The following is a 15,548-nucleotide window of genomic DNA, read 5'->3' as shown; positions in this document are numbered from 1 at the left end:
CGCCGCCCAGCGATCCCCGCATATTAACACTATCCTACACACACTAGGGACAATTTTTACATTTGCCCAGCCAATTAACCTACATATTTATCTATTTATTTTCTTCTCTATGTTCTAGAAATCCCTGTAAAGTGTCTTTGAGTGTTTGAAAAGCGCTATATAAATGTAATGCATTATTATTATTATTATTATTATTATACCTGTACATCTTTGGAGTGTGGGAGGAAACCGAAGATCTCGGAGAAAACCCACGCAGGTCACGGGGAGAACGTACAAACTCCATACAGACGGCGCCCGTAGTCAGGATCAAACCTGTCTCCGGCGCTGCATTCGCTGTAAGGCAGCAACTCTACCGCTGCGCCACCGTGCCGCCCTAAGCTGCCCAAGCGAAATATGAGGTGCTGTTCCTCCAATTTGCGTTTGGACTCACTCTGACAGTGGGGGAGGCCCAGGACAGAAAGGTCAGTGTGGGAATGGGAGGAGGAGTTAAAGCGTTTGGCAAGCGGGAGATCGCGTAGGCCAAGGCGGACTGAGCGGAGGTGTTCAGCGAAACGACCGCCCAGTCTGCGCTTGGTCTACCCATGTCCTTCAGAGTTGCTGCCTGACCCACTGAGTTATTCCAGCACTTTGTGTTCTTTCTCAGCATCCGAAGTTTTTGTTTTTTACATTTCTCTATCAAAGAAATTCCTGCTCATCTCCATTCTGAAGGCACGACAATTATTCTGATATTTGACTAAGCAATTTCCAGAAGATGGGAGAGGGAGAGGTGAATGATAAATAGAACAGAGAATCCAATCACATGACCACACACAGATATATTCCAAAACCATTTATTTTCAAAAAATTCATCGATTTGGATATTTCACAATTCAGTTTAAAAGCGTGAGAAATTAAACTAGTACAATCTGTACGCAAAGCAAATATATATCATTATGCCTTTTCATCAAAAGTATTAAAAGTGCTCGAATGATTTAATATATAAGATATTCTTCTATGCATCTCAGGAAAATTGCTTCAGTTTGCTAAGATTTTCACTATCTGCAAAACAAAACAGAATTTTAAGGTTGTGGGAATAAATCTGTTGAAAATAACATTCAGAACAGAGAAGGTCCAAGAATTATTAAGTGTTTATTCTGGCATGCTATTAGTGTGTTTCATACTAATGGCACGTCTCTCTCTCTCTCTCTCTCTGTCTCTGTCTCTCTGTGTCTTTCTTTCTCTCTCTCTCACACTCTCTCTCTCTGTCTCTCTGTGTGTCTCACTCTCATTGTCTCTCTCTGTCTCTGTCTCTGTCTCTGTCTCTGTCTCTCTCTCTCTCTCTCTCTCTCTCTCTCTCTCTCTCTCTCTCTCTCTCTCTCTCTCTCTCTCTCTCTCTCTCTGTCCCTGTCCTCGTTTGTCCCTGACTCCCTGCCTCTCTATCTTTCTCTCTTTCTCTTTCTCTCTCTCTCTCTCCAAATATATATATATATAAATATAATTTTATATTTTATTTCCCCCACATTCCCATCCACTCCCCCCGGATTGTAGCACTCCGATGTACAGAAGGAGCTATTTACAGAGGCTAAGTTACCTATAAACCAGTGTGTCTTCGGGATGTCACAGGATTACCAAGGAAACACGGGGAGAACGTGTAGACTCGTCAGAGACAGTGCCGGAGTTCAGGGGTAGAAGTGTGTGGAGTCATGCTGCCATTCATTCATGAAGAACAGACACAATAGATGGACGCAAAATGCTGGAGCAACTCAGCGGGACAGGCAGCATCTCCGGAGAGAAGGAATGGGCGACGTTTCGGGTCGAGACCCTTCTTCAGACTGATGTCAGAGGAGAGGGAGATAGAGAGATAAGGATGTGCAAGGTGTGAAAAGGAATGTAGTTCAATGAAAATGTAGAATAGATGAAGTAGTTTAGGTGAAGAAGGTAACAACAAAGCAAACAGGGCTAACGTGTCGGAAGGAACTGCAGGTGCTGGTTTAAACCGAAGACAGACACAAAATTCTGGAGTAACTCAGCGGGTCAGGCAGCATCTCTGGAGAGAAGGAATGGGCGACGTTTCGGGTTGAGACCCTTCTTAAGACACAATAGGTAACAATTTCTAACCCACTCACCTTCTCCACCTCCCAAACACAGATTTTTTAATGAATAAAGATCATGGATCTGAACTTTGATTTTCTCTCTCCACAGATGCTACCTGACCTGCTGGGTATTTCCAGCAATTCCTGTTCTATTGCAGATATTCAGCATCTGTAGTTTTCCTGTCTCTTTCTGATATCTTTCACTTAATTGAGGGGGTATGGGGAGAAGGCAGGAACGGAGTACTGATTGAGAATGATCAGCCATGATCACATTGAATGGTGGTGCTGGCTCGAAGGGCTGAATGGCCTCCTCCTGCACCTATTGTCAGGAGGCTGAGGGATAATCCGATAGAGATGAATAAAATCATGACCTCAACTTCAGCTATCCATGTTCTCCAGAGATGCTGCCCGACCCGCTGAGTTACTCCTGAATTTTGTGTTTATCCTTGATATAAACCAGCATCTGCAGTTCATTTTTATTACAAGGAAGACGGGACATAGGTTTAAGGTGAGAGGGGAAAGGTTTAATAGGAACCTGAGATGCAACTTTTTCACGCATTGGGTGGTACAGGTAGGTATATGGAACGAGCTGCTAGAGGAGTTAGTTGAGGCAGGTATAACAGCTTTAAAAAGACATTGGGACAGGTACATGGATAGGACTTTGCTGGCTTTACCTTGCATGAAAGGTTATTCCCTTTTCATGTATCTGTACACTGTAAATGGCTCGATTGTAATCATGTATTGTCTTTCTGCTGACTGGTTAGCACGCAACAAAAGGCTTGGTGCACTTGACAAGAAACTAAACTTAAACTGAACTGAAACTGACAGGTTTGGTGGGATATGGGCCGAACGTGGGCAGGTGGGACTAGTGTAGATGGGGCATTTTAGTCAGTGTGGGCAGGTGGGACTAGTGTAGATGGGGCATGTTAGTCAGTGTGGGCGGGTGGGACGAGTGTAGATGGGGCATGTTGGTCGGTGTGGGCAGGTAGGACTAGTGTAGATGGGGCATGTTAGTCGGTGTGGGCAGGTGGGACTAGTGTAGATGGGGCATGTTAGTCAGTGTGGGCGGGTGGGACTAGTGTAGATGGGGCATATTAGTCGGTGTGGGCAGGTGGGACTAGTGTAGATGGGGCATGTTAGTCGGTGTGGGCAGGTGGGACTAGTGTAGATGGGGCATGTTAGTCGGTGTGGGCAGGTGGGACTAGTGTAGATGGGGCATGTTAGTCGGTGTGGGCAGGTGGGACTAGTGTAGATGGAGCATGTTGGTCGGTGTGGGCAGGTGGGACTAGTGTAGATGGGGCATGTTGGTCGGTGTGGGCAGGTGGGACTAGTGTAGATGGGGCATGTTAGTCAGTGTGGGTAGGTGGGACTAGTGTAGATGGGGCATGTTAGTCGGTGTGGGCTAGTTGGGCTGAAGGGCCTGTTTTCAAGCTGTATCACTCTATGAAGTAGCAAGGCAAGTGTTACATTTGAGGAAGGCTGGCATCTGACGCGATTCCACACTGATTGTTCTTGTTTCTCGACATATAGGCGTATCCATTAACGCCCCAATGGGTCCCCCAGCTAGAAACAATAGAACATTCATAAAAAAGTTAACATCCAAATGTATTATAATTCCGTTCCGTTCTGCGGGTAAGTCTGGGACATCCGACTTCATCTAGTCTAGTCTAGTTTAGTTTAGAGATACAGCGCGGAAACAGGCCCTTCGGCTCACCGAGTCCGCGCCGACCAGCGATCCCCACACACTAACACTGCCCTACACACACCAGTGACAATTTACAATTTTTACCAAGCCAATTGGCCTACAAACCTGTACATCTTTGGAGTGTGGGAGGAAACCAGAGCTCCTGGAGAAAACCCACATAGACAAACTCCGTACAGACAGCACCCGTAGTCAGGATCGAACCCGGATCTCCGGCGCTGTGAGGCAGCTGCCCTATTGTGGGCCATCCCCATCTTTTCTTACAACATAGAGGGAAGCCATTTGGCCCATTCAAAGCCATGCTCGCTCTTCGAGATTCATTTAGTTTAGCAATACAGCACAGAAACAGGCCCTTCGGCCCACAGAGTCCACGCCAACCATCGATCGCCCCATCTCACTAGTTCTATGTTATCCCTCTTTGCAACCACTTCACTACACATCGGAGGGACAATTTACTGAAGCCAATTAACCTACAAACCCGCACGTCTTTGGGATGTGAGAGGAACCAGAGCACCCGGAGGAAACCCACGGGGTGACAGGACGAACGTGCAGGCTCCACACAGACAGCACCCAAGGGTGAAGATGGAACCCAGGTATCTGCACCTTGAGGCAGCAACTCTACCGCTGCGCCACTGAGGCCAAGAATCCTATTCCTCAGCTATTTCCTTGCAACCATTCTCCTTCTAGCTCAGGCCCTGAAGTCCTTCAAGACTCAGCCTGAAGAAGGTTTCCGACATGAAACGTCACATATTCCAGAGATGCTGCCCGAACCTGCAGCTATCTGTGCCTATCAACAGTTGGCTTTACCTTGCACTTTGCTGGCTTTACCTTGGACTAAATGTTATTCCCTTATCATGTACCGTATCTGTACACTGTAAATGGCTCATCTGTAATCATGTATTGTCTTTCCGCTGACTGGTTAGCAACGAAAGCTTTTCCCCCTACCTCGGAACACGTGACGGCCGACTAAACTCGTTCGTCCTTGTCTAGTATCGACATGGACATGTGTGTCCACTTGACACCACAACTGTCACTTGGTTAATTCCCGGAATGGCGGGACTGTCGTATGTTGAAAGACTGGAGCGACTAGGCTTGTATACACTGGAATTTAGAAGGATGAGAGGAGATCTTATCGAAACATATAAGATTATTAAGGGGTTGGACACGTTAGAGGCAGGAAACATGTTCCCAATGTTGGGGGAGTCCAGAACCAGGGGCCACAGTTTAAGAATAAGGGGGTAGGCCATTTAGAACTGAAATGAGGAAAAACCTTTTCAGTCAGAGTTGTGAATCTGTGGAATTCTCTGCCTCAGAAGGCAGTGGAGGCCAATTCTCTGAATGCATTCAAGAGAGAGCTAGATAGAGCTCTTAAGGATAGCGGAGTCAGGGGGTATGGGGAGAAGGCAGGAACGGGGTACTGATTGAGAATGATCAGCCATGATCACATTGAATGGCGGTGCTGGCTTGAAGGGCTGAATGGCCTCCTCCTGCACCTATTGTCTATTGTCCATTGGACCTTGGTTAGAAGCCGCGGCTAGGGTAAAATATGAGCAAAATAAGCTAAAAATCGCACAAAACCAAGGTAGACACAAAATATTTTCCGTAAAATATTTTCCTGCCCAAAACCGCGGGTTCACCACCAACAAACAGCTGCAGATCTAAACAATTTAGTCTTTCGCGACAGAGGCACATGTCCCAGAAGGAGTGTAGACCATCTGCACAAATCTGTGGGCACCCAGCGAGCCAGGCTGGCAGTCTCAAGGACTTTAGGTGCGCTCTTCTCAATTCTTCCACTGTAAGCTTTTCACCATCAGCTTCTTACTGTACCTCGTTACACGTGACCATAAACTAAACTGGGACTGCAATGTTGTCCGGATTCAAAGAGGTGCCGGACTAACCCTAATGTACGGCCCACCTGTACGTAACATTTACAAATGACGGGGTGGACATAATACCTATTCTTAACCAGCCAGTATTCCACTCCATTCATCGTTCCATATCCAACGACTAAAACAGCATGGTTGAGTTTGTCATTAATGCAATACGGGTCATCGTAGATTCCTGAAATCATTGGGGGCAGAAAGACCAATATTATTCCAACATGACAGAGGGTAAAAAATAGTGCTTGTCATTGTCAACCTACTAACGTCTAGTTTGGACAAAAAAACAAAGTGCTGGAAGAAATCAGTGGGTTAGGCAGCATTGAGAATGGATAGGTAATAGTTCAGGTTGGGGCCCATATTTTGAACAAACTCTGTTGCTGCTTTGTGAAATTCTTTTTCCTATAACAACTGTCTGGATCTGTGGAGGGAATGAACAGCCAACATTTCAGGATGGGATCCTTCTCAGTCAGAAGGGTCCTGACCCAAAATGTTGGCTTCCCTTTCTCTCCACAGATGTTGCATGGCCTGCTGAGTTTAGTTTGGTTTCATTTAGATTAGTTTAGTTTAGTTTAGTTTAGAGATACAGTGCGGAAACAGGCCCTTCTGCCCTCCGAGTCCACACACTAACAATATCCTACACATGTCAGGGACAAATTACATTTATACCAAGCCAATTAACCTACAGACCAGCACGTCTTTGGAGTGTGGGAGAAAACCAAAGATCTCGGGAAAAAATCCCACGCAGGTCACGGGGATCGAACCCGGGTCTCTGGTGCTGTGAGGCAGCAGCTCTACCGCTGCGCCACCGCGCCGCCCTATTCCTCCAGCAGTTTGGAGAACCGAGGAACCGCAGATGCTGCTCCACCAAGGAAAGACACAAAATGCTGGAGTAACTCGAAGGGTCAGGCAGCATCTCTGGAGAACATGAATAGAGTCTAAAGAATGGTGGCAACCCAAAAGACCACTCATCCATGTTCTCCAGAGAAGCTGCCTGACTCGCTGAGTTACTCCAGCACTTTGTGCTTTTCCTCCACCAGTTTGTTTTTTGCTCAAGATTCCAGCAATTGCAGTTCCTTGTATCTCCAAAGTCTCGTTTGAGTTATTTGAAGATCAGCAATAAACTCAACTTCTGTTTAAGTTGCTCATTGAGTTTGGACTTCCCTGGCAAGGCCAACATTTAACACCTTGAATTAAGTTGTTTACGTGGCTATTTTAAAGTCCAGTGCATTTTCAACAGCATTGATTGATTGAAGGATACAGCATGGAAACAGGCCCTTCGGCCCACCATGCCCACGCCGACCATCGATCACCCGATCATGTTATCCCACTTTCTCATCCACTCCCTACACACCAGCGGCCAATTTACGGAGGGCCGATTAACCGACAAACCCGCACCTCTTTGGAGTGTGGGAAGAAACCGGAGCACCCGGAGAAAAGCCGCGCAGGTCACGGGGAGAACGTACAAACTCCGTACAGACAGCACCCGGGATCGGGATGGAACCCGGGTCCCTGGCGCTGTGAGCGCTGTAAGGCAGCAACTCTGCCACTGCGCCACCGTGCCGTCCCTCTCTAAACGGTGCTGGCTCGAAGGGCTGAATGGCCTACTCCTGCACCTATTGTCTATTGTAAACGATACGAACTAAAAAAAACTACCTGAGGAATAGAGCTGGAACGATCGCTGGCTGGCATCTATAGCGACAGAGACTGGTCCATACTTCGCCACGGCATATTGTAGTACAAACTCGTGTTGCGGCCACACCGAAACGTATCCACTGCAGGTGGCGCCAATAGTTCCTGGGTTGAATCTGCAGGATCCATCCTAAGTAAGCACAACACGAGGAAAAGATGAATACTCCCTGGGTAGATGATTCTAAAACTAGAGGGCATTGGCTTCAAGAAAACACAATGTGCTGGAATAACTGTGGATCAGATTATCTCTGGGAGATATGGATGGGTAATGTTTTGGGATGGGGACCTTTCTTTAGCCACCATTGGCTTGTATGTGGCTTGTAACCCTGAGGCCCTATAAAGCTCTGGTCAGGGCGGATTTGGAGCGTTGTGAGCGGTTTTGGGCCCCATATCTGAGGAAGGATGTGCTGGCATTGGGGAGGGTCCAGAGGAGGTTTACGAGAACGATCCCAGGAATGAGTGGGTTAACGCATGATGAGCGTTTGTCGGCACTGGGCCTGTACTCGCTGGAGTTTAGAAGGTTTAGAGGGGGGACCTCATTGAAACTTACCGAATAGTGCAAGGCTTGGGTAGAGTGGATGTGGAGAGGATGTTTCCACTAGTGGGAGAGTCCAGGACCAGAGGGCACAGCCTCAGAATAAAAAGACTTACCTTTAGGAAGGAGATGAGGAGGAATTTCTTCAATCAGAGGGTGGTGAATCTGTGGAGTTCTTTGCCACAGATGGATTTGGAGGCCAAGTCAATGGAGATTTTGAAGGCGGAGATTGATGGATTCTTGATTAGTGCGGGTGTCAGGGGTTATGGGGAGAAGGCGGGAGAATGGGGTTAGGAGGGAGAGATAGATCAGCCGTGATTGAATGGCGGAGCGATCTCGATGGCCTAATTCTGCTCCCATGACTCATGGAGGTTATTTTAGCTAACCTGTGCTTGATAGGGATACGATCCTTCCGTGTCAATCCCTCCGTTGTCCCTGATGTAGTGGAATGCTTGGTCCATCAATCCTCCGTGGCACCCATCGTTTCCATATCCATGGGAGCAGTCCACCAGTTGCTGTTCACTCAAAGAAACTAACTTCCCCGTCGCTCTGAAGTGCTGCCCTTCCAAAGCTCCAGTCTGTAAGCAAAGCAAACATGTACCGATGAAACGAGAATAAACCTGCAGACAGACACACAAAGCGCTGGAGTGACTCAGGGGGACAGGCAGCATCTCTGGAGAGAAGGAGGAATGGGTGACGTTTCGGGTCGGGACCCCTTCTTCAGACAAAATATTTTGCTTGGGAAGGAACTGCAGGTGCTGGTTTAAACCGAGAAGATAGACACAAAATGCTGGATTAATGCGGAAGTAACTCAGTGAACCGCAGGGTAAATGTTCCCAATGTTGGGGGAGTCCAGAACCAGGGGTCACAGTCGAAAAATAAAGGGGAGGCCATTTAAAACTGAGGTGAGAAAAAACGTTTTCACCCAGAGCGTCGTGAATTTGTGGAATTCTCTGCCACAGAGGGCAGTGGAGGCCAATTCACTGGATGAATTTAAGAGTTAGATAGAGCTCTAGGGGCTAGCGGAGTCAAGGGATAATGGGAGAAGGCAGGCACGGGTTACTGATTGTGGATGTTCAGCCATGATCACAATGAATGGCAGTGCTGGCTCGAAGGGCCAAATGGCCTCCTCTTGCACCTATTTTCTATGTTTCTATGGTCTTTAACTGGACTGGTCCAGGAACACTGAGGCCCTGCACAACGAGGGACAGAGCCATCAGTGAGATGCTGCAGATGTTCAACCAGTCGGTGGTGGCCAGCGCCATCTTCTTCGCTGCCGGCAGCCGGGGCAGCAGGGCGAAGGCCGCGGACACCAACAGGATCAACAAACTCATCAGGAAGGCCGGCTCCGACCTGGGGGCGGAGTTGGGTTCACGGGAGGTGGTCTTGGAGGGGAGGTGGTCTTGGAGGGGAGGTGGTCTTGGAGGGGAGGTGGTCTTGGAGGGATGGTCTTGGAGGGGAGGGCGCTCCTCAAACTGCGGAGCATCATGGACAATACAGCTCACCCCCCTCAGTGACACACTGGCCAACCTGAGGAGCACCTTCAGCAACAGACTGGTCCCACCGAGATGCAGCACAGAACGCCACAGGAGATCCTTCTTCCCTGTGGCTATCAAACTGTACAACTCCTCCCCCTTCTGTCCCCTTCTGTCTCCACCCCTCCCCCCCCCCCCCCCCCCCCCGTGCTCCCCCAAATCTTTGCACATCCCCAATCCTTTCCACTCGCCACTTTAATTTCATGTTTCATGTGTCTTGTGTGTCTTGTGACTGTTGGCAGATCAATTTCCCTCCTGGGATAAGTAAAGTTCCATGGTATTATATCGTGATGCTCTGGGCCACGTTAAGTACAAGACACTCACCGCGCTGAATGCCCAACACGAGCCACATTGCTTCTGGTCTTTAACAGGAGTTACGTATCCACTCTTTCTCCAATCCACTTCAGCAGGCAGACTCACATCCTTGAGCATCAGAGGGGTGGATATTGTGTCATTGTCCTTTCTCAAGCAGTTGCCAACTATCAATTTTCTATACTCTTCGTTACTCTGCGAAAAATAAACAATCAATTATTAACAAACAATGAATTATTCATTAAACTGTGAACATTTTTAAGCGATCCCCTGTTAATATTTATTTATTGGAGGCGAGGAAAGATTTTGCAGGGTGAGCCTTGATCATATTTGAGATTTTTGAATTAGCTTAGGTTGATTAGTTTAGTCCATTGTCATAGAAACATAGAAACATAGAAAACAGGTACAGGAGTAGGCCATTCGGCCCTTCGAGCCTGCACCGCCATTCAATATCATCATGGCTGATCATCCAACTCAGTCATGTGTACTGAGGTACAGTGAAAAGCCTTTGTTGCGGGCTAACTATTCAGCGGAAAGACGAGACATGATTACAATCGAGCCGTCCACAGTGTGCAGGTACAGGATAAAGGGAATAACGTGAATATTGTTTAGTGCAAGATAAAAGATAGACCGAGGGTCTCCAATGAGGTGGATATTAGTTCAGCATTGCTCTCTGGTTGTGGTAGGATGGTTCAGTTGCCTGATAACAGCCGGGAAGAAACTGCCCCTGAATCTGGAGGTGTGCGTTTTCACACTTAGGTACCTCTTGCCCGATGGGAGAGGGGGGAAGGAGTGGACATCTTCAGACAAACATGTGACCGTTAACCATTAATAGAAGCATTCTGCTAGATTATGTTTACGGTAACATTTAAACAAAAAGGATTTATTGATGTGACCTCAGGACATCTTAAAGCATCCTACAGCCAATGAAGTACTTTTTAAAAGAGACACAAAGTGCTGGAGTAACTCAGCAGGTCAGGCAACATCTCTGGAGAACATGGAGAGGTGACGTTTCGGATTGGGACGCTTCTTCAGGCTGATTGTGGTGGTCAATGGACAATAGACAATAGGTTCAGGAGGAGGCCATTCGGCCCTTCGAGCCAGCACCACCATTCAATGTGATCATGGCTGATCATTCTTAATCAGTACCCCGTTCCTGCCTTCTCCCCATACCCCCTGACTCCGCTATCCTTAAGAGCTCTATCTAGCTCTCTCTTGAATGCATTCAGAGAATTGGCCTCCACTGCCTTCTGAGGCAGAGAATTCCACAGATTTACAACTCTCTGACTGAAAAAGTTTTTCCTCATCTCCGTTCTAAATGGCCTACCCCTTATTCTTAAACTGTGGCCCCTGGTTCTGGACTCACCCAACATTGGGAACATGTTTCCTGCCTCTAACGTGTCCAACCCCTTAATAATCTTATACGTTTCGATGGTCGGGGAAAAGAAAGTTAGAAAAGGGGTGCGGCAGGGCCAAGCCTCGCAAGCGATAGGTGGATACAGGTGATGGGGGGTTTGTATAGGCAGATGGTTGGACAAAGACCAGAGATTAAAAGACCAAAGATCTGAAATGAGGATAGAATCGTCTGGGTGCGTCACGGTGGCGCAGCATTAGAGTTGCTGCCTCACAGCACCAGATACCCGGGTTCCATCCTGACCGCGGGAACTGCCTGTACGGAGTTTGTACGTTCTCCTCGCGTCCACGTGGGTTTTCTCCGGGTGCTCCGGTTTCCTCCCTCACTCCAAAGACATAATGTTGTAAAATTGTTCCCTAGTGTGTGCGAGGTCATCATTGACTGGCACGGACTCGTTGGCCCGAAGGGCCGGTTTCCACCTTGTATCTCTAAAGTCTAAAGGGGCTGCCAAACCTGGGGAAGGGGAGGGGAGAGGGTGAGAGTCCAGTGGAAGAGGCGTGAAAGAGAGGTGGGGCGCTGAGTCTCCCAGCTCCACCACTACGCCACCCTGACCCCCTGAAACAAGGACCGCATTTTACTTTACTCCTTTACTTTAGAGATACATCGTGGTAAAAGGCCCTTCGGCCCACCGAGTCCGTGCTGACCAGCAATGGTCCCGTACATTAGCACTATCCTACACACTGGGGATAACTTGTAATTTTATCGAATCCAATTAACCTACAAACCTGCACGCATCACAAACTAAACTAGACTAAACTAAACTAAAGTAGTGGACATATATACACGTCTCTCCTCTAATTTATGTTTGTCAGGGATCGTGACGTTAAAATCATAGAATTAAACACAGATGAGGCCATTCAGCCCCTTGAGTGCATGCTGCCTTCAGCCTTGACATAAACAGGTTATAAAATGTACAGGAAGCAGAAGAAACCACCATGACCGTTGGAACTTCTGCTCCATTAGTGCCCTCTAGTGCAGGTGTTGAACCAAAATAAACTTGAACTTAAAACTCCCAATCCTTTCGTTTTGCTGTTTTGAAGTTTCAATTTGGCGGCACGGTGGCGCAGCGGTAGAGTTGCTGCCTCACAGCGTCAGAGACCCGGGTTCAATCCTGGCTAGGGGTGCTGTCTGTACGGAGTTTGCACATTCTCCCCGTGACCGAGTGGGTTTTCTCCAGGTGCTCTGGTTTCCTCCCCACCCACACTCCAAAGACGTGCAGGTTTGTAGGCTACTTGGCTGTGTATCCAAGTGTCGTGAGTATGTGTGGGATAGCGCTAATGTGCGAGGAGCGCTGGTCGGCGCGGACCCAATGGGCCGAAGGGCCTGTTTCCGTGCTGTATCTCTAAACTAAACTAAACTAAAGTAAACTCCACATGGATAGGAGGGATGAAGTGGGATCGCCAATAAACGGCACTGGCTTAGATTGAGCACCTCGGTCGACATGGACTCCAACTAGGACGGTTTTTCAACTTTGAATGCAATTATTTGATTTCAATTCTTTAATTTAGAATGGAGCTTCTATTGATGCTGACTGCTGGCTCCTAAACAACTGCTGTCAGCTTAACTGTAGAAGATATGCAATGGCATGCCTGGATTCAACAGAGAGCTAGATAGAGCTCTTAAGGATAGCGGAGTCAGGGGGTATGGGGAGAGGGCAGGAACGGGGTACTGATTGAGAATGATCACATTGAATGGCGGTGCTGGCTCGAAGGGCCGAATGGCCTCCTCCTGCGTCTATTGTCTATTGTCTATTGAAAGAAAAGTTTGGTAATTATGTTTTTATTTTAATTTTCTGCTCATAAGGTCGTGATAGGAGCAGGATTAGGCCATGCGGCCTTGTCTAGTCTACTCCGCCATGGCTGATCATGGCTGATCTATCTCTCCCTCCCAACCCCATTCTCCTGCCTTCTCCCCATAACCCCTGACGATGGGCTTGTCTCCGCGCTGTCTGAGTTGCAAGACGTCAGTTACGAGAAATCAGTTAAACACACAAACCACTCTCACCACTGCACGCAAAGGAACCTCAAATGGAAATAATAAATGTCATATTACCAGGTCAGCATAGGCATTCACTTCCATTCGGTACGTTGTTAAACCTTGGTCTGCACGCAAGTTGTGCATCAGAACCGTCTTCAGGTTAGACAGCCAGACCTCCATACGATGGGCTCCCTCCTCAACAGAAGAGTAGGATTTACCTTCAATTAAAGAAACAAGTTCACAAAGAAGTCCAGTCTCTGTGTATAGGAAAAAAGACTGCAGATGCTGGTGTAAATTGAAGGTGGACACAAAATGCTGGAGTAACTCAGCGGGTCAGGCAGCATCTCGACCCGAAACGTCACCCATTCCTTCTCTCCAGAGATGCTGCCTGACCCGCTGAGTTACTCCAGCATTTTGTGTCTACTTGTAATCATGTATGGTCTTTTCACTGACTGGTTAGCACGATGCAACAAAAGCTTTTCACTGTATCTCGGTACACGTGACAATGAACGAAACTGAACCAAGCACACGACAATCTATTGGAGAAATTATTTAAGAGCTAAACGAGCAGCTCTTTCATCAGAGGGTGGTGAATCTGTGGAATTCGTTGCTGCAGAAGGCTGTAGAGGTCAAATCAGTGAACATTTTTAAGGCAGAGATGGAATGATAGATTCTTGATTAGTGCGGGTGTCAGGGGTGATGGGGAGAAGGCAGGAGAATGGGGTTAGGAGGGAGAGATAGACCGGCCACGATTGAATGGCGGAGTAGACTTGATGGGCCGAATGGCCTAATCCTGCTCCTATCACGACCTTATGAGCAGAAAATTAAAATAAAAACATAATTACCAAACTCTTTTTTCCAGGCATGCCATTGCATATCTTCAACAGTTATGCTGGCAGCAGTTGTTAAGGACACAGCAGTCAGCATCAATAGAAGCTCCATTCTAAATTAAAGAATTGAAATCAAATAAAATTGCATTCAAAGTCGAAAAACCGTCATAGTTGGAGTTTTGACTTTTGTGGAGGAACATGAATCGGCGATAAACGCAAAATGCTGGAGTAACTCAGCGGGTCAGGCAGCGTCTCTGGAGAGAAGGAATGGGTGACGTTTCGAGTCGAGTCCCGTCTTCAGACTGACTTCCTCAGACGTCTCGACCCGAAACGTCACCCATTTCCTCTCTCCAGAGACGCTGCCTGTCCCGCTGAGTTACTCCAGCGTTTTGCTTCTATCTCCGATTTAAACCGGCATCTGCAGTTCCCTCTTGCACGTGGAATGGTGATACTCAGCCGAGACTTACTGTAACTCCAGCTGCTGTCGAGATTCAGCCCCTGGTGAAATGAAATCCCTAGTGCAGAAATCAAAAGACGTCAAGTATTTATACACATGCACTTGCTCGCGACGGCTGGTTGCAGAAATAAAAAAGAGGAAATGGGTGGTTCACATCAGTTAGTTTCAGACTACACGATGATGGTGAGAAATATATGGATCAACAAACTATTTCCTAGATATATATTTCAAAATATTTATTGCACCAAGTAGGTGGATATTTTTAAGGCAGAGATAGATAGATTCTTGATTAGTGCGGGTGTCAGAGGTGATGGGGAGAAGGCAGGAGAATGGGGTTGGGAGGGAGAGACAGATCAGCCGTGATTGAATGGTGGGTGGAGTAGACTTGATGGGCCGAATGGCCTAATTAGAAAATAGACAATAGACAATAGGTGCAGGAGGAGGCCATTCGGCCCTTCGAGCCAGCACCGCCATTCAATGTGATCATGGCTGATCATTCTCAATCAGTACCCCGTTCCTGCCCTCTCCCCCTGACTCCGCTATTCTTAAGACCTCTATCCAGCTCTCTCTTGAATGCATTCAGAGAATTGGCCTCCACTGCCTTCTGAGGCAGAGAATTCCACAGATTCACAACTCTCTGACTGAAAAAGTTTTTCCTCATCTCAGTTCTAAATGGCCTACCCCTTATTCTTAAACTGTGGCCCCTTGTTCTGGACTCCCCCAACATTGGGAACATGTTTCCTGCCTCTAACATGTCCAACCCCTTAATAATCTTATACGTTTCGATAAGATCTCCTCTCATCCTTCTAAATTCCAGTGTATACAAGCCTAGTCGCTCCAGTCTTTCAACATATGATAGTCCCGCCATTCCGGGAATTAACCTAGTAAACCTACGCTGCACGCCCTCAATAGCAAGAATATCCTTCCTCAAATTTGGAGACCAAAACTGCACAAAGTACTCCAGGTGCGGTCTCACTTGGGCCCTGTACAACTGCAGAAGGACCTCTTTGCTCCTATACTCAACTCCTCTTGTTCTACTGCTATTCCTTATGACCTTAAAAGAGAATAACAAAAATCATGCTTCATTTTATAAAGGGCTTCAAGAACTCAGTGGGCCAGGCAGCATCTGTGAAGGAAATGGA

The 15,548-nt window shown here is 47.4% G+C and overlaps 1 protein-coding gene across 3 annotated transcripts; it reads right to left on the bottom strand.

The window, feature by feature from the left end:
- Nucleotides 1-889: 889 nt before the first annotated feature.
- ctsl.1 (cathepsin L.1) lies at nucleotides 890-14,451 on the bottom strand. 3 transcript variants are annotated; one of them, XM_078423361.1, is made up of 9 exons: nucleotides 14,417-14,451; nucleotides 13,965-14,062; nucleotides 13,195-13,337; nucleotides 9,741-9,923; nucleotides 8,268-8,459; nucleotides 7,311-7,476; nucleotides 5,730-5,835; nucleotides 3,540-3,635; nucleotides 890-1,038 (listed from the first exon to the last, which is right to left on the bottom strand). In XM_078423361.1, exons 2-9 carry the CDS (start codon nucleotides 14,059-14,061, stop codon nucleotides 1,035-1,037), a joined length of 987 nt encoding a protein of 328 aa, XP_078279487.1. In that variant the 5' UTR covers nucleotide 14,062; nucleotides 14,417-14,451; the 3' UTR covers nucleotides 890-1,034. The 3 variants fall into 3 exon arrangements, with proteins under 3 accessions (XP_078279487.1, XP_078279486.1, XP_078279488.1); XM_078423360.1 differs by lacking the exon at nucleotides 14,417-14,451 and having other exon boundaries at nucleotides 13,965-14,237; XM_078423362.1 differs by lacking the exons at nucleotides 890-1,038; nucleotides 14,417-14,451 and having other exon boundaries at nucleotides 3,536-3,635; nucleotides 13,965-14,237.
- Between the last annotated feature and the right edge of the window lie 1,097 nt (nucleotides 14,452-15,548).

Source organism: Rhinoraja longicauda, chromosome 27 (genome assembly GCF_053455715.1).
Source record: "Rhinoraja longicauda isolate Sanriku21f chromosome 27, sRhiLon1.1, whole genome shotgun sequence".
Lineage (NCBI taxonomy): Eukaryota > Metazoa > Chordata > Chondrichthyes > Rajiformes > Arhynchobatidae > Rhinoraja > Rhinoraja longicauda.
The sequence above is the reverse complement of the archived record's forward strand: the minus strand, read 5'-3'. Positions and strand labels throughout refer to the sequence as shown.